We start from the raw sequence: 19,580 nt of genomic DNA, 5'->3' as shown, positions 1-19,580 counted from the left end.
CCTAAGCTCTCCTGCTACTGCTTCTATGCCTGTCCTAGTTTCACTGTTCTAAGTGTGATTTTGCTGTGACCAATAAATTCTTGCTTGCTTTTCTACACTTTGTCTCTTGATTGAAATCTTTCCTTCAAGAAGGCAAGAACCGAGGTATCTTCATCTTGCTGGTAACCCCATTAAGGAGACAGTTTGGAAGTTCCTTAAAAAAATGATTAAACTGGCCCTGGCCGATTTGGCTCAGCGGTTAGAGCGTCGGCCCAAGGACCAGAGAGACCCGGGTTCGGTTCCCGCTAAGGGCACGTACCTTGGTTGCAGTTTGTCCCCTGCCCTGGTTGGGGTCCTGCGGGTGGCAGCCAGTAGATGTGTCTCTCACATCGATGTTTCTCTCTCTCTCTTCCTCCCTCTCTCTGTCCCGTTCTATCTGAAGATAAATGCAAAAATGTCCTTGGGTGAGGATAAAAAAAAAAAGTATTAAACTGGGCTCTGGCAGGTGTGGCTCAGCTGGTGGAGTGCTGTCCCATGCACCAAAGGGTTGCTGGTTTGATTCCTGGTCAGGGCACATGCCCAGGTTTCTTGTTGAGTCCCCACTTGGAGTGCATGCATACTGAAGGCAACTGATCGATGTGTATCTCTCGATGTTTCTCTCTCTCTCTCCCTCTCTCCTCCTCTCTCTCTAAAAATCAGTTTAAAAAACATATTTTTAAAACAGTATTAAAGTGGAACTATGACATGTTTCAACAACCCCACTTCTGAGTATATAGCCAAAGGAAATGAAATACGTATTCACAATAGCCCATCACGTAAACAGCCCACATATCCACCGACAGATGAATGGATAAGAAAAATGTGATATATAGTACAATGGAGTATTACTCAGCCTTAAGGATGGAAGAAGTCTTGTCATATGGGACAATATGCATGAACCTGAGACGTTATTCTAAATGAAGTAAGTGAGTCACAGAAGAATAAACACTGCATGATTCCACTTATATGAGGTGCCTAGAATAGTCAAACACATGGAAGCACAGTGTAGAATGGTGGTGGCCAGGGACTTGGAGTAGGGAGAAACAAGTTGTTGTTGTTCAACGGGTATAGTTTCAGTTATTCTCCACCTGGTGTTGGGATGAAGGTTCCTCATGCTCTTGTCTCGGTGCAATTGAACACAGAGCACAGACTAGATGTTGTATGCACACCATCACCTGGGAGTTTCTGAGCAATAAGGGCGAATTTCCCTCAGTATGAGATGCCCAGTATCCACTGGACTGGCTACTCTTTACCCTGGGATGAGGAGTCAGAGACGGCTCCATTAAAAAGGCTCTCAATTTAGCTTATCTTGCGTGTAATTTGGTGAATGCTAGGCAGGGTCTAGATTTGCACTGGTGGTGAAGTGAATAGAAAGTGATGGTGATTTAGATGGAAGGGCAGCTGGGAGGGGAGATATAAGTCACTGACAAAACTTCCAAGAATTTTGAGTTGTATCTGAGTGAGACAGACTCTCCCACGGATTATATATTATATCCTCTGATGAGGATCTATGACATATTTGTCCTTGCTAAGCAGCATTTTGGGTGATCGCGATTTCTCTGTCTTGGAGTTTGGTCATATGCTCGAGTTTACAGGACTAATAAGCGATGGGCTGGGACAAGGCTACTGACCTGAATTCCTCTAGAGCCCACACCGTTCATTCCATTCCACTCTGCCTAAAGCAGACTTTGTGTTCCTTAATATTCCAAAATGTATCTCAGGGAATAAAAATAAGGACTCTCGGCCGAAATAACTGGATTAGAACACACAGCCAAAGCAACTAAGGACACCACAGGAAAACAAAAGTTATGGATACAGAGGAGAAATAGATCATATCCGGTAACAATATGATCATCTCTATATGCAGTGTCATAACTTCAAAATCAGGTATCACGGAACCCTCGTGGACATCTCCTTCCTGTTAGGACCCAAATCAATTAAAACAGAAGCCAAAAGGATAACTCCGACTGTTGAAAAGGAGAGCTCAGCCTCATTTCTCTCTGACAGCCCTCCCCTGTGGTGTGCCCCCCGTGTCACTGATGCCAGGTCTAGGACGTGAACCTGCAAAGTTCGCCTTAGGGACACTGCTCAAGAATTCTCAGGAATGTGGTATTTCCCAGGAAGCGGTTCATTCAAAAGACAGAAGACAAAATGAGGACCCCTGTGAATGAGGACTGGGGAGAAACCCACCCCCAAATGTAGGGGGTCTTTCAGAAACCTGCCCAAACCTGCTCTCAGACCTAGAAAGCCCAGGCAGGGCAGTCAGAGTGTGAACCCCCTCTTGTACCCATGGTTGTCAGTGAGGTGAAGGCCTTGGCCTAAGGAGGATGGCCTCAGTTCTGGAGAAGGTGGATCCTAGGTTGGACAGATATCCAGTCGAGGACGCTGAATGAGGAATGTGGGAACTGCTGACTCCAGGACAGTGCTGGTCTTTAGAGACTCGGCCCTGCGGTCGTCCCCTCTGGACCCAAATATCCCTGGCCTAATGTGGCTCACTCTTACTTCCATGTGGCGGGTCTCGGGAAGGAGTGGACCTTGACCTGAGCACAGAAACTTTGGGTCACTGAGGGTGGAGTCCCAGGACTGCCAGGAGCAAGGTGCAGTTCCTGAGTGAGGAAAGAGGAGAGCACTACTCCCACAAATGAGGGGGCTTTACACACCCCCACCATCGTTCTTAACTGCGAGAGAGCCCGGGGGCAGCTAAAAGGCTGAGAAGCCTCCTCATTTCTGCCTGGTGATCTCAGGGAGAGAAGGGCTTTGTCTAACAGAATCAGGTCCCAGTTCTTTAGAGGGAGGCTCACAGAGTGCCGCCCCTCTAGGCAGGCCTGTGACGTCAAGGGCAGACATCATAAGCAGTGTGTCCTGACAACCTCCATTCGTTCTCAGGAATGTGGGGGCTTTGCTTGGGCTCCAGCAGACTCGCGTCAGTAGAGGTTTGCCAGGCTCCGATAGATACCAAGGTGAGGACCCTGAACGAAGATCTAGAGACCACCAGCTCCTAAAGTATGGTGGTCCCACAGACCTCACCCCTGCTGTGAGCCTTTGGAGACCCTGGGCAGGCGTAGCCGGACGTGCGTGATTCACCCAGAATTCCACTTCGGCGTCAAGGAGCTTAGACTGGCCTGCCAGTATTTTTCCGTCGACGGTGGAGTCCCAGCACGGGTCTGGAGTCTAAGGTGAGAATCTGAGTGTGGACTGTTGAGACCACACCCACTCCCATGACAAAGGTGGCCCTACAAATTGCCGCTTCTGTGATCAGCCATGAGAGATCTCTAAGAGTCCTCTGCCTACGGTCTGCCTGGACATTCTCAGGGAAGAAGGCCTCGCTCTAACACGTAGCCCTCATTCTTCAGAAGAAGGAAATCTAGGCCCAAACTAGAGTCAAGGGGACGGCCTTGGGTGCTAGTGAGGGGATCTCTTCCCGTTAAAGGTGGGACCACAGAACAGCAGCCCTACCCTCAGTTCTGGGGGTCTCCAGGTAGGTGTAGTCATTTGACAGGCCCTGACTCCCCCCTAGGAGCTCAAGGAGGTGAGGGCTTTGTTTGGAGGTTGGCGGACTCAGTTCCGTAGAGGGAGGAGTCTCCAGCTCTGATGGGTATCAAATGAGGACCCTACGTGAGGACTTCGAGACCACCAGAATATGTCAATCTGAGCCATCCCCATCATTTCTGTCTGGAAAGTCCCGGACAGGTAAGGGTGCTGGACTCACGGAACAGCCTCAATTCTCCAGAGAGAGGGGACCCAGGGGGAGAATCCTGAATGAAGACTAGTGGTACCACTCACCCACCCACCCCCACCTACCGAAATAGGAGACAACACTGAGGAGACTGGGCATGGAAGACAGGGGTATGTTAACTCTCTTTTATTTTGATGGCATTGTGTTGGTGAGAGTCTTTCTGAGAGTATGGACATCAGATCTGCAGAGGCAGGTGTCCCAGGCCTTTTCTAGAGTGAAGGTGAGAATCCTGAATGAGGACTGAGGACCCCAACGAGCCCAGGATAGTGAGTCCCGTGGAGCTGTCAGCAACGGGCGCCCCCTGGCAAGGGCGGTGGGCAGAGTTGCCCCTTTAGTTCCTCTAAGAGACCCCAAGAAGTTGAGGACCTGGGTTTAAGGTGCTAATTTAGAGCAGCGTAGAAGAGGGGGCCCAGGCCCTGCCAAAAAGTTGAAATGGTGGCCTTGAATGGGAACTGAGGGCTCCCACCCTCCATAGCAGAGAGGGCTCCCCAAAGACTCGACCTGCCTATGGCTGCTGTCAGCCCTAGTAAGCACTAGGCAGGGCTGCCCAGCTGCAGCCTGAGGCTCACTTTAATGATTCCCACAGGGTTCTCAGAGGACACATTGATCAGAACAGGAGCCCGGTAGGTTCCTAGAGCATTGCCCTCAAGGAAAGCTGCAGAAGTGGCCTTCTTAAAGTGAAAGTAGTATATCTGTGATGAAGGTGCTCACACCCTCTCATCCTCCCTCCTCTCAGGCCCAGGTCACCTGCTGTCCTAACCGCACTTCTGCCTACTGTCTTTGATAGTCATCATGCCTCGGCGCCGAAAAAATAAGCTCCGCATCCATGAGAAACACCACAGCACAATGGAGAACAAGCAAAGTTCCTCCAAGACCCTGCCTCTCACTGTGCAGCCTCCAAGAGACTCTCTAACCAAGATGACCGGTATGTTGGTGCAGTTCCTGATGCAGATGTACGAAATGAGAAAGCCTATTAGGGAAGCAGATATGCTCAAGATTGTCCCTGAAAAGTACAAAAATCGCTTCCTTGAGATCCTCAGAAGAGCATCTTTCAGCATGGAGGTGGTATTTGGTGTTGACTTAAAGGTGGTTGATGCTACGAAGCATGCCTATGACATTGTCAGCAAAATGGATCTCCCCAACAATGGGAGGGTGAGCCGTGGCAGGGGATTTCCCAAGACCGGTCTCCTGATGAATATCCTGGGTGTCATCTTCCTGAAAGGCAACTGTGCCACTGAGCAGAACATTTGGGAATTCCTAAATAAAATGAGAGTATATGCTGGAAAGAGGCACTTCTTATTTGGCGAGCCCAGGAAGCTCATTACCCAAGATTTCGTGAAGCTGAAGTACCTGGAGTACCGCCAGGTGCCCAGCAGCAATCCTCCATGCTACGAGTTCCTGTGGGGCCCAAGAGCCTATGCGGAGACGAGCAAACTCAAAGTCCTGCAGTTTTTGGCCACGATTAATCGAACCATCCCCAGCGCCTTCCCACCCTGGTACTTAGAGGCTGTGCAAGATGAGCAAGAAAGAGCCCAAGCCACAATTCCACTAAAGGCTGACGCCAACGCCATGGCAGTGAATGATTCCAGGTCATGTCTCACAGCTCCTCCCACACCTGGTGAAATAGAAGCAGATTCTTCATGTTGTGGTTGAAGAGAGAGAGAGCAGTCAGTGTTCCAAGTAATGGAGAGCTGGGTGTGACTGAGGGAACACAGTGTGTGGTACTTTAGTGTTCCTGTTCTCTGTGGGCAATTTGGAGATTCATCGGTGTTTTCATTTGTTCCTGTTTTTCAATGGTGTTACTTCTAAATAAAGGTTTATCGAGCATTATCATCTAAGTTGATTATATTGGTCACTCTTGTTGTTTACCAGGTTTAAGAATAATAGCTTTGCTGTTTTGTAAAACAAATTGGAGAAACTTATCTTATTTAGTCATCTGGTGCAAGATAACATGGCGTTGGAATATGCATTTCCTTGCAAATGGAAAGAAATAAGGCAGTAAAATATATGGAATCAGTAAATAGAGAACAAAGTAACATTGTCAGTATTGGGCTTCCCGATCCCTTTTACTCTGTGTTTTATAAAGCTATAAATAACAGTATGTGCTTGGCTAATTCAAGAATTTAGAATGAAACCATAATAAATTAGACCCCATGCTCACAGGCTCATTTATTCCCCAAACAGTAATTGCACATCTGCTCTTAGAAGGCTCCATGCTAGTACTGGGGGAGCTGAGAAAAAGAAGACCTAGCCACGGTCCATAAAAATCATAGAGCCAAGAAGCAGCTATCATATCGGGAAAATGGTAATATACACTCCAAGACTGAAAAACCAAATGAAAGACAGGTTAAGAACAGAGAAAGGTGGTTCCAGAGGAGAGCAGTCAAGTGTAAATGCCCTGAAGCAAGGCAGGGCTGGACCTTGGGAAAATAGAAGTCCCTGTATGGGAGGGTATTTCATCTAGCTGCATGGTGGGCTAGACAACGCTGTGAAAATTGTGAGTACAGGCCAGGCCCTCAGGTAGATGGGCCGCATAGTTGAAATACTAAACCTGGAATGAGAAAGTGCACTTAACACTTACTTTGAAATTCCCGAGTAAACCAGACAGAAATCATCTGGGTTAGGGATAGAACATGTCCTATGCTCTTGTCCCAGTGCAGATGAGTACAATGTGCAAATGATATATTTTACTCACCTGCCACGGAATCTATGAGAAACAAGCATGATAATCTCTTGAGGTAGAATGTCTAGAATTTGCTGGACTGACACTCTCCCTTGAGCTCAGGGAGTCAGAGTCTGCTCCTTTAAAAAACATTCAAATTACATTACCTTTCTATAATTTGGCAACATCCTGGCAAGGTCTAAATTGTTGCTGGTGGTTAAATGAACGAAACTGAGCAGTGGTCTAGAAGAAGTGAAGCTGAGAAGGAGGTAAGTCTTTGATCCTGGAAACTATTGTACGTGTTTTCTGTTACATCTACTGAGGAAGTCTACCTCACACTGACTTTGAATGAGATACTCTAATGGTGGAAATATTACTTAATTCTCCTTGCTAAGCAGCATTTTGCCTGATAGGTTTTTCTTTGTCCTAGAGCACTGATATTCTCTAACATCTCCTGGATTAAAAATAGAATCTCAGTGTAGCATGTTGAAATTCCAGGGGACAAATTAATCATAGTAAGGACTGGCATCCTTTAAAAGTTTCAATACAGTCCAGGCAATGTGCCAGGTACTTTGCATTCATTATAATATAATGCAGTGGTTCTCAACCTTCCTAATGTCGTGACTCTTTAATACAGTTTCTCATGTTGTGGTGACCTCCAACCATAAAGTTAGTTTTGTTGCTACTTCATAACTGTAATTTTGCTACTCTTATGTCTTAGGCTACCCCTGTGAAAAGGTCCTTCGACCCCCAAAGGGGTCGCGACCCACAGGTTGAGAACCGCTGCATTATATGGAACTAGATCCCTAGACTGAATAAGCCTGAAGACCACACTATTCCTCTCCTCCCAAGCTGAGGCTGACTTTGTGTCTTTTAATTCACCTTTCTTCTCACTACTCCTAAATGTATCTCAGGTGATAAAAAGGACTCTGTGCCCCAAACTCTCAACTGAAATGCATAACAAGAGTGATAAGCATTTTGAAATAATTGAGACATGTGAATAAAGGAAAGAGATAACATTTGGTGACAATATGATTATGTACACATCCAAAATCAGCACACCTCAAAAGATCAGGGGCTCAAAAAATCATTCTGGAGAGTGCCTTCCGGATAGAATGTTAAATCTATTCAAACAGAAGTTATATAAGAAGCTAGTCTAGCTGTGAAAGAAAGAAATATATTGACATATTCTTTTTTTTATTGACAGGACATCTGTCCTGGGGTCTCTCTCTGCCTTGTGTTACAGCATCCCTATCTCACATCATTCCTGGGACAGGGATCAATTTTCTGAAGAGTTTGCAACACAGGAACTGGTCAAGAGTTTTCAGAGATGTGGTCTTTACCAGAAAGGTTTTAATCAAGAAATAGGAGTCATGAAGATCCCTTTATAGGAGGACTGGGGAGAGCAAAATGGGAGGCAAAGTTGTCAGCCTGAACATCCCCTCACTTATTCTTCAGGGTTCTCGGGGACTTGTGAGTCTACCCTAAGATAATAACCCCATGTCAGTAGAGGGAGGGGTCCAAGACTCTGACACATATGAAAGTGAGGACCCTGAATGGGGAATGAGGGAGGCACTCACAGAGAATAGTGTGGCCCATAGGCTCATGACCCAGCTGTCAGCCCTCAGAGTCCTGAAACAGCATTTACAAGATATACTGAACCTAATTTCCATTTAAGAGGTCAAGAAGGGAAAGACCTTGGTCTGAGGTTTATCGACTCAGGTGTGTAAGGGTAGGATTTCCAAGGCGTGCCAAGAGGAAGGTGAGTACCATGGAGAGTTTAGAGACCACCAAACTCATATCAGTGGAGACCTCACAAAATTCTCCCTATTATCATGAGAGATCCAGGCATAAATATCAGGTAGAAATGGCCTCATGTCCTTCTCAGAGGTAACAGAGAAGCGAGGAAGGTGTTCAGAGGGAGGAGATCCCAGGTCAGCAGAGGGAAGAATCTTAGGCCTTCACATGAGTCAGATATAGGGTACCGAGTTAAAACCCTCAGTGGGATCACCATCATAGGGCCTCAACCTGCCTACCACAGCTGTCACTCATGGGAAACCATAGCAAGTGTGGCCAACAAAGGCCACCCTCACCCCCTCCTATTACATCTTAGGGAGGTGCAAGACTTTCTCTGAGGAACTGTCCTCAGATTAGAAAAAAGGGAAACCTTAAGCCCTGCCAGGAGTCAAATGAAAGAAAGTACAGTGAGGACTAAGGGTACCACACACCCTTGAATAGAAGGGAAAAGAGAGTCCGGCCCTGTCCTTGCATTCAAGACTTAAATCCCTAGGGCTGGCTCTGAGACTGAGGCCCTTCCATCATTTTTTTAAATTAACTTTATTTTATAGAGCAGTTTTAGCTTTGTAGCAAACTGAATAGAAGGGAGAGAGTACATATCCTCTTAATGGAACCTCTCACAGCCTCCCCCCCAGCAACACCCTGCACCAGAGTGGTTTATCTGCTATAATCTATGAACCTACATTGCCACATTGTTAGCATAGTTACATTAGACTTCACCTTCACTCTTAGTGTTGTACATTTTGTGGATGACAAATGTGTTTCATGGAGGGTAGTTTCACTGCCCTAAAAATGATCTGTGCTCCACCTATTCATACCTCCCTGTCTCCTAAGCTCTGGCAGCCACTGATCTTTTTACTTTTTCTATAGTGTTGGCTTTCCCAGAACATCATATAGTTGGAAATATGCAGAATGTAGCCTTTTCAGATTGGCATGTTTTACTTAGCAATATGCATTTAGGCTTCCTCCATGTCTTTTCATAGCTTGAAAGCTCATTTCTTTTTAGTGGTGAATAATAATCCATTGTCTGGATGTACCACAGGTTAGTTATCCATTAACCCACTGAAGGACATCTTGGTTGATTTTAAGTTTTGGCAATTATGAATACAGCTGCTATAAACATCTATGTGCAGGGTTTTTAAATTCATTTTGTTTTAATTTTTCAGTTACAGTTTGCTTTCAGTATTATCTTGTGCAGGCATTTTCTTTTATGTGTGTGGTATGTGTTTTCAACTTATTTGGGTAAATATCAAGAAGCTAGATAGTATGGTAAGAATATGTTTAGTTATTTTATTTTGTTTAAAAAGCATTTATTGAAGTTTGACTGACATAAGAAAGCTGTACATATTTAATGTACACAAATTGACTATAGTGGAGAGACTTATGGGGTCCCAGAGCAGTGCTCTCAAGAAAACCTGCTGTGGCAATCTTTTTTTTTAAAGCTCTGTAATGATTTATTCTCATTTCAGTTTCCCAAAGTGAAGAACTCTACTCAGGACTTTTGAATTTCTTTTTTTTTAATCCTCACCGGAGGACATTTTTCCACTTCTTGTTCAGATAGAGTGGGAGGGAGAGAGAGAGAAAAAAAAAACATAGACGTGAAAGGGACACATCAAGTGGTCGCCACCCGCATGACCCAACCAGGGCCGGGGACAAACTGCAACTGAGGTATGTGCCCTTAGCGGGAACCAAAACCGGGTCTCTCTGGACCACAGGCTGACGCTCTAACCACTGAGCAACTGGCCAGGGTAGGACTTTTGAATTTCTTATCCAGGCCCCATAGTTTGAGAGATTCAGAGAATTTTCTGTTTCTGCTGTGATCTTCTTTAGTGGTAGCTCATTCTAAAGTTGAATCTGTTCCAGGTGTAAATATTTGTTCATGAGTTTTGAAAGCCAAAATAATAAATGATACTTAGAAATTTTTTATAAAAGGCCTAGCATAGATTTGTAAAGCAATCTGAAATGCATTTTTTAAAAATTGGGATGACATTGGTTCACAAAACCATAAAGGTTTCAAGAGTACAACTCGATAAAACATCATCCTCACACTGCATCATTGCCCCAAGCAAAGTCTTTTTACATTCCCATTCTCCTCACTGGGCCCACTTTCATCTACCTCCCCCCTTTACCTTTGGCTATTGCTACACTATTGTCTGTATCCATGTATTATATATGTATGTGTGTGTGGTTTTATTGCTTAATCCCTTCACCTTCTCTCTCATCCAGCCCCCAAATCCCCCTCCTTTTTGACAGCTGTCAGTCTGTTCCATATATTCATGACTTTGTTTCTATTTTGTTCATTAGATTACATATATAAATGAGATCATATGATACTTGTCTTTCTCTGACTGGTTTATTTAACTTAGCATTATAATCTCCAGGTCAATCCATTCTGTTGCAAAAGGTAAGATTTCCCTTTTTTTTTTTTTACGGCCAAATAGTATTCCATTGTGTCAACGTACCACCGATTTTTTATCTTCTCATCTATTGATGGGCACTTGGACCTTAACTATTGTAAATAATGCTGCAATAAGCATAAGGGTGCATGTATTCTTTTGAATTAGTGTTTTGGGTTTCTTCGGATATATTCTCAGAAGTGAATATGCTGGGTCAAAAGACAGATCCATTTTTAATTTTTTGAGGACACTCCATACTGTTTTCCACAGTGACTGCACCAGTTTACATTCCCACCAACAGTGCACAAGGGTTCTCTTTTCTCCACATGTTCACCAACACTTGTTGTTAGTTGATTTATTGATGATAACGATTCTGACAGGCATGAGGTATTAGGTCATTGTGGTTTTAATTTGCATTTTTCTGATGAGTAGTGAGTTGAGCATTTTTTCATATGTCTGTTGGCCATCTGTATGTCTTCTCTGGAAAAGTGTCTCTTCAGGTCCTTTGCCCATTTTTTAATTGGGTTGTTTGTCTTCTTGGTGTTGAATAGTGTAAGTTCTTTAAATTTTTTTGGAAATTAACCTTTTATCATATGTATCCTTGGCAAATAAGTTCTCCCATTCAGTAGGTTCCATTGTTATTTTGTTGATGGTTTCTTTTCCTGTGCTACACGGAATGTAAAATTTCACTGCCTACGTTTTCTTCTAGAATTTTTATGGTTTTGGAACTTACATTTAAGTCTTTAATCCATTTTGAGCTTATTCTTGTGTGTGGTGAAAAAAGGTGGTCAAGTTTAATTTTTTGCATGTATCTGTCCAATTTTCCAAACACCATTTATTGAAGAGACCGTCTTTACTCTATTATATATTATTGCCTCATCTGTCAAATACTAATTCACCATAAAAGTGTGGGTTTATATTTGAGCTCTCTATTCTGTTCCATTGATCTATATGTCTGTTCTTGTGCCAGTGCCATGCTGTTTTGATTACTATGGCCTAGTAGTAAAATTTGATATAAGGTAGTGTGATTCCTCCAACTTTATTCTTTGTTTTCAAGATTGCTAAGCCTATTTGGGGTCTTTAAGGGTTCTGTATACATTTTTGGAATATTTGTTTTAGATCTGTGAGATATGCCACTGGTATTTTAATCGGAATTGCATTGAATCTATAGATTGCTTTGGGTAGGATGGACATTTTAATGATGATAATTTTTCTTATCCATGAACACAGTATATGCTTCCACTTATTTGTATGCTCCTCAATGTTTTTCTTCAGTGTCTTATAATTTTGTGACTATATGTCTTTTACCTCCTTGGTTAAATTTACTCCCAAGTACCTTTTTTTTCTCGCAATAGTAAATGAGATTGTTCCTTAATTTATTTTTCAGACAGTTTATTATTGGTGTATAAAAATGCCACCTATTTCTGAATATTAATTTTGTAGCCTGCTACTGTGCCAAATTTATTTATTATACGTAGTAGTTTTTTTGGTGGAATCTTTAGGGTTTCCTATGTACAATAGCATATCATCTATAAATAATGACAATTTTACTTCTTTGCAATTTGGATGACTTTTATTTCTTCTTCTTGTTGGATTGCTATGGCTAGTACTTCCAATACTATGTTGAATTAGAGTGGTGAAAACAGACATTCCTGTCTTATTCTTGATACTAAGGGAAACACTTAGTTTTTTTCTCATTGAGTATGATATGGGTTGTGGGTTTGTCATATATGTCCTGTATTACATTAAGGTATGTTTCCTTTATTCCTACTTTGCTAAGAGTTTTTATCATAAATGGTGTTGTATTTTATCAAATGTTTTTTCTGCATCTATTGATAAAATCATGTGATTTTTATCTTTTATATTTATCATGTTTATTGATTTTTTAATATTCTATCAACTTCACATCCCCAGAATAAATTCCACTAAATTACAGTCTATGATCTTTTTAATGTATTGTGGGATCCAGTTTGCCAATATTTTTCTAAGGATTTTAACATCTATGTTTATCAGGGATATTGACCAATCATTTTCTTTCTTTGTAGTGTCTTTATCTGGTTTTGGAATTAGGATAATACTGACCTGTATAAAGAGCTTGCAAGTCGCCCTGGCCAGTTTGTCTCAGCGGTTAGAGCATCGACCTGCGGTCCAGAGAGACCCAGGTTCGGTTCTTGCTAAGGGTATGTACCTCGGTTTCAGTTTGTCCCCGGCCACTCGATGTGTCCCTTTCACATTAATGTTTCTCTCTCTCTCTCGTCCTCCCACTCTATCTGAACAAAAAAATGTCCTCGGTGAAGATAAAAAAAAAAAAAAAGAGCTTGCCAGTCTTTCTTCTTCTTGAAGTTTTTGTAAGTTAGACAAGGATACGTGTTAGTTCTTCTTTGAATGTTTGGTAAAATTCATCTGTGAAGCCATCTGGTCCAGGACTTTTGTTGCTGAGAGATTTTTTAAATTATTGCTTCTATTTCATTAGTTGTAATTGGTCTATTCAAGTTTTCTGATTCTTCCTGATTTGGTTTTGGAAGATTTTATGTTTTTAGGAATTTATCCATTTCCCCCAGGTTGTCCAATTTGTTGGCATATAGTTGTTCATACTAGTTTAAAAAAAAACAACTTTGTTTTTCTGTGGTATCAGTTGTTACTTCTCTTTCATTTCAGATTTTATTTATTTGGGTCCTCCTTTTTTTCTTAATGAATCTGGTTAAAGGTTCATCAATTTTGTTTATGTTTTCAAAGAACAAGGTCTTAGTTTCATTAATCTTTTCTTTCTTTCTTTCTTTCTTTCTTTCTTTCTTTCTTTCTTTCTTTCTTTCTTTCTTCTTTCTTTTTTGTTTCTTTGTCATTTATTTCCACTCTAATCTTTATTATTTCCTTCCTTATACTTTGGATTTGTTTGTTGTTCTAGTTATTTTAGGTGTAGTATTAGATTGTTTATTTGAGATTTTTCTTGCTTCATGAAGTTGTCCTGTAATGCTATGAACTTGTTCTCAAGACTGCTTATGCTGTGTCCTGTAGTTTTTGGGTTGTGGTGTGTTCTTTTTCTTTTGTTTCCAGGTAACTTTTGATTTCTTCTTTGATCTCAGCGTTAACCAATTCGTTGTTTAATAACATTACTTAGCCTCCAGATTTTTATGTTTTTCATTTTTTACTGTAATTTATTTTATACCATTGTGATCTAAAAAGATGCTTGATATGATTTCAATCTTTTTGAATTTGTTAAGACTTATTTTGTGTCCTAACATGTGGTCCATCTTTGAGAATGTTCCATGTGCACTTGAGAAGAATATATAATCTGCAGTTCAGGAATGAGAAGGTCTGTAAATATCAATTAAATCTATCTGATCCAGTGTGTCATTTCAGGTTGCCTCGCAGATTTTTTTTTTTTTTTTTGGTCTGGAAAATCTATCCTTTGATGTCATTAGGGTATTAAAATCCCCTGTTATGACTGTATTGCTGTTGATCTCTCCCTTAATGTCCACCAAGATTTTATTTATATATTTGGGTGCTCCTATGTTGGTTGCATATATGCTAACAAAGGTTATATCCTTGTTGAATCGAACCTTTTAGTATTATGTAGTGAACTTCTTTGTCTGTTGTTATGGCTTTTGTTTTGAATGCTACAGGAGCTTTTTTGTTTTTATTTCCATTTGCATGGAATATTTTCTTCCATCCCTTCATTTTCAGTCTGTGTGTATCTTTTGTTCTGAAGTGGTTCTCTTGTTGACAGCATATATATGGATCATGTTTTCTCACTCATTCAGCTACCCTATGTCTTTTGATTGGAGCATTTAATCCTTTTGCATTTAAGGTTATTATTGATAAGTACTTATTTATTGCTATTTTATTCTTCATACCTATATTCCTCTTTATATATATTTCCTTTTATTCCCTCTTCGTAAAGCAGACCCTTTAACATTTTTGCAATACTGGTATGGTAGTAATGAACATTTTGTTGTTGTTGTTTTGGTCTGGGAAGCTCTTTATTTCACCGTCAGTTTTAAGATAACTTTGATGGATACAGTAGTCTTGGTTGTAGTTCTTTGCTTTTCATCACTTTGAATATTTCATGCCAGTCTGTTCTGACTTGAAGTACTTCTGTTGAGAAATCAGCTGACAGTCTATGTGTAACTAACTGTCTCTCCCTTGTCTTGTATGTAACTAAATGTCTCTCCCTTGCTGCTTTTAAGATTTTCTCTTCGTCTTTAACTTTTGCCATTTTAATTATGATTTGTCTTGGTGTGGTTTTTTTTGGGTTCATCTTGATTGGGCCTTTCTGTGCTTCCTGAACTTGTGTGACCTTTTCTTTCATAAGGATTAGGAAGTCTTCAGCCATTATTTCTTCAAACAGGTTCTTGATCTCTTGCTCACTCTCTTCTTCTTCTGGTACCTCTATGATGCGGATGTTGTTATACTTGATATTGTCCCAGAGGTCCCTTAGACTTTCCTTATTTTTTTAAATTCTCACTCTCTCTTTCTCTCTCTCTCTCTCATGCTCTGCTTGGGTGCTTACTGTTATCTTGTCCTCTAAATTATTGATTCAACCCTCTGCTTTATCTAACCTGCTCTTGAGTCCTAGTGTATTCTTCATTTCAGATATTATATTCTTCATTCTGACTGGGTCTTCTTTATGGATTCTTCATTTTTTTATCCTCACCCAAGGACATTTTCCTGCATTTATTTTCAGATAGAGCAGGAGGGAGATAGGGAGAAATAGAGAGTGAGAAAGAAACATCGATGTGAGAGAGACACATCAAGTGGTTTCCACCCACATGACCCCAACTGGGGCCAGGGACAAACTGCAACCAAGGCACGTGCCCTTAGCAGGACTCTCTAGTCTGCAGGCCAATGCTCTAACCACTGAGCAAAACTGGCCAGGGTGGATTCTACATTTTTTAAATGCTTACTATTCCTTTGTTTAAGTTCTCACTGAGACCATCCATTTTTCACCTAAAGTCCTTGAGCATCCTTATGCCCATTGTTTTAAACTCTGCGACTGTTATCTTGGTTGCTTCCATTTTAATTCTTTTTCTGGGGATTCCTCTTGTTATTTTATTTGGGGCATATTTTTTGTCTCCTCATTTTGTCTATGTGTATTAAGTAGATCTGCTATGACTCCCAAAGTTGTTATGATGTCTTTATGATGAAAGTGTCTTGTTTGGCTCAGTGGCACAACCTTCCAGGTCATCTGATCTCAGTGCTTCAAGAATGTCTCTTATGGGTTTATGTGCACCTTCCTGTTGTAATTGAGTCTTGGATGTTTTTGTCCCTTTTGTGGGTGGAATTAACCTGTCTGGCTGGCTGACTATAAAGATGAACTTTGATCACCATGTCTGAGTCACAGTGCAAGGGCTTCCCCTGGGGCAGAGTTGTTCCCAGCAGGGTCTGGTGCCTGCCAGAAACCCCCTTTGGGTGTGACACTTGTGTGGTAAGTTGAGTCGAGCTCTAGTGTGATCTGAAGCCCACCACTGGTTGTGTTGGTTCTGGGTCCACTTAGGCAGGGTTCAGGTACAGGTCAATTTCAGACGCTGTGTGTAACTGCCTTGGGCTACCTGTCTGGAGCTACCATGCTGTTCACTGTTTGTGTCTGGGTCTGGGTCAAAAGGGCCCAGATGTGCATGGGAGGGGCCAATATGTAAAAGAGTTGGTCTTTTCCAATTTATACCTGGGGGAATATCCATAAAAAGATGAATGTTTGCTGAGATTTGCCTCTACCTGTCAGCTACTCCACTACCACTGAGGTTGCCTGAACTTCCTCCAGAGCCTTCTGAAGAACGACTGTAAATTGGAACCAAGCTGGGCATATCCCATAGCCCCTTCCACAGTTTGTGAACTCTGTAAGGACAGGAGGATGGGACTAGACTAGGCAGTGGTTCTCAACCTTCCTAATGCCATGATCCTTTAATACAGTTCCCCATGTTGTGGTGATCCCCAACCATAAAATTATTTTAGTTGCTACTTCATAACTGTAATTTTGCTACTGTTATATCTTAGGCGATCCCTGTGAAAGGGTCATTTGACCCCCAAAGTGGTCACGACCCACAGGTTGTGAACCACTGGACTAGAGGGTGTCCTGTATGGGGGTCATGTAATCAGGCCCTCAATGAGGGGGAAGTGGACCCTACTCCAAAGCCAAACCACTCAGTGTCTGCCAGAGTCTCCAACTCTAGCTTCCCCAGGAGAAGTGCACCACAGGCTCAAATTGGGTATAGCCAGCCATCCCCTCTGCAGGAGCAAGCTTAGCTAGGTGGAGCCACCAGTAAAAAAAAAAAAAAAAAAAAAAAAAAGGCCCCTTTTTTTCATCTCCTGCTTTTGGGATGTTCACTTGGATTCCCCTATTACTGACATTCCTCAGAATCTCATAGATTCCCATCCACCAGCATTACTTCTGCAAGTATTTCACGAACAAGGGCTGAATGATATGTCAAAGGCCAAGATGAGAAAGTGTAAGTGCTCTGAAAGTACAAGTTGCTCCATTGAGAGCTAACTGAAAGATCTTCTATTCAGGAAGGTGGGGATGTTGATGCAATTCTTGTTGCAGAAATATCAAAAAAAGGAGCCCATTATGAAGACTTACATACCAAAGGCTGTGAACCAAAGGCACAGGGAGCACTTCCCTGAACCCCAAAGGAGAGCCATTGAGTGAATGGAGCAGGCCTTTGTCTTAGAATTGAGAGGACTCAAGCCCAATAGTTATTCCTATGCCCTTGTCAGAAAATTGGACATCACTAACAATGGATGTCTGAGAGATGGCTGGGGACTTTGTGAGCATGGGCTGCTGATTAGTATTCTGGGTGTGATATTGTTGAACAGTAACTATGCCACTTGAAAAAAGATGTGGGAATTTCTGAATATTTTAAGCATCTATTATGGGAGGAGGCACTTTATCTTTGGGTATACTTGAAAGCTTAGCACCCAAGATTTGGTGCAGGAAAAATAGCTTAAGTACCACCAAGTGCCCAACAGTGATCCTCCACTCTAAGAGTTCCTGTGGGATATAAGAACCCACGCTGAAAAAAAATCAAGATGAAAGTTTTGCAGTATTGGTCCAAGGTCAATGATACCTTTCCAAATGCCTTCTCACCCCATTATAAAGATGCTATGGAAGATGAAGAAAAGAGAGCTTAAGCCTGAGCTCCACCCAGGGCTGGCATTCCTTTCAAGTCCAGTGGAATGTTCAGGCACACAACCAGCAAGTGCTGTCAAACCAAGTTAAATTGAAGGTGGAGTATTCATATTGTAATTGGAAATGCCTATTTAACAGTATTCCTCACATGGATGAGTATATTATAAACTTATATTTTGTGGTAATTTTCTTTTTTAATTCTCACCTGAGGATATTTTTTCATTGATTTTTTTAGAGGGAGTAGAAAGGAGGAAGGGAGAGGGAGAAACATTGAGGAAAGAAACACATTGATTGGTTGCCTCCAGAACAACCTTGACCAACCTTGACCAATCTTGACCAGAGCCGGGGATCAAAGCTGCAACCCAGGTGCGTGCCCTTGACTGAGAATTAAACCCATAGCCCTTCACATCAGGGGTGGAGACTCTAATCGCTGAGTCAAACCACTCAAAGCATATGGTAATTTTCAAGTGGTGTTTTTTGAAAAGAAAGATTATTTAGATTCAGAATATGTGCATGAATGACGTGGATCACATAGTTATTATTGTGTATCAGGTTTAGGACAGTGAGTTTTGTGGGTTTTTTTTTTTTTTTTTCTTTGAAATACACCTTGAAAATTTTTAAATCATTTTTGTGATCCTTAAAAGGACTACATGGCATTAGAATAGGGATAACCTTGGTATTGTGCAAAAAAGCCCATACTAAAATAGATGAGATCAAAACATAGTGAGGGAGAAAACAGTAAAAGTTGGTTAATTATGGGTTTACTTTACTCCCATCAGTCTTTCTTTTTTTAACTATAAAAGTTGTGTACCAGGATGTCCTAAGATTACTAAAGAAAGGGTGAGATTAGGGATATGTAAATTTGTGCAAGAACTTTGGAAGACAGTATAAAGGTACCTCAAAATATTAAAAATAAAATGGCCACATTATCCACCAATTCCATTACTGACTATTTATCTTTAATAAAATGAAACCATAAATAATAAGGAATATCAAGACATGGAATAGTAAACAGAACACACTCAGGGCTACAAGACAGGATGTCTCCCAGGAAGGGAGGCTCTCAGAGCCCCGCCCCCCCCCCCAGGTCTGTGAGGCCCAGGGCGATCATCAGGAGCAGGGCGCCCTCTAACTGCCTCACTGCATCTCAGCAGCCTGCGGACTTTGTTTGTGGCCCGGCCCACTCGGGTCTGCAAAGGAAGCGGTTCTGGCTCTGAGGACACAAATGTGGGGACCCTGAGTTAAGACCTGGATTCCACTGACTGCAAACCGCGCCTGCTCTCAGTCCTCAGGCACCCTGGACAGCCCTGCCGGAAAGGACCCACCTACTTCCGCTTCTGAGCCGGGGACCTTTTCTGGAGCTCGTGGGACCACTGTCCAGTTTGGGGCGGATTTGCTGGGCTGGCTTCGACTGGAGGCGAAGGCCTGAGTGCGAACTGAAGAACCAGACCCCTCCCATAACGAAGGTGGGCTCCCCCATCCCTCCCGGGCCTCCAGCTCAGAGCCGCCCCAGCAGAGCCCTCACACTGAGCGCGGCCTGGAATGTGTTAGTGAGCAGGCCTTGCTCCGTGGGAGGAGCCCCGATTCTACAGGTGGGGACGCCTGGGTAGGACCTGGTTTTCCGATGAGGGCCTGAGTGCTTGAGAGCTGCTCTGTTCCCTGAAAGGGGCCACATGGAGCAGCACCCCTGCGCTCAGCTCTGGGGAGGGCCAGGCAAAGGAAACTGATGAACAGCAAACCGACACCCCCTCTAGCGGTAACTAAGCGAGTTGGGGGACCACCCGACCATACCCCAACTCGCCAAAGGCAGGCCGGGGCAAAGCTGGCAGGCCAAGGTGCCCCTTCTTT

The 19,580-nt window shown here is 42.6% G+C and overlaps 1 protein-coding gene across 1 annotated transcript; it reads left to right on the top strand.

Annotated features, from left to right (window-relative positions):
• The first annotated feature begins 4,546 nt into the window (after positions 1-4,546).
• On the top strand, positions 4,547-5,407 carry LOC118635504 (melanoma-associated antigen B3-like). The gene has a single exon (XM_036270160.1). It carries the CDS (start codon positions 4,547-4,549, stop codon positions 5,405-5,407), a length of 861 nt encoding a protein of 286 aa, XP_036126053.1.
• Positions 5,408-19,580: the final 14,173 nt, after the last annotated feature.

This window comes from Molossus molossus, unplaced genomic scaffold, assembly GCF_014108415.1.
Source record: "Molossus molossus isolate mMolMol1 unplaced genomic scaffold, mMolMol1.p scaffold_m16_p_2, whole genome shotgun sequence".
NCBI classification, from domain to species: Eukaryota; Metazoa; Chordata; class Mammalia; order Chiroptera; family Molossidae; genus Molossus; species Molossus molossus.
The sequence above is the reverse complement of the archived record's forward strand: the minus strand, read 5'-3'. Positions and strand labels throughout refer to the sequence as shown.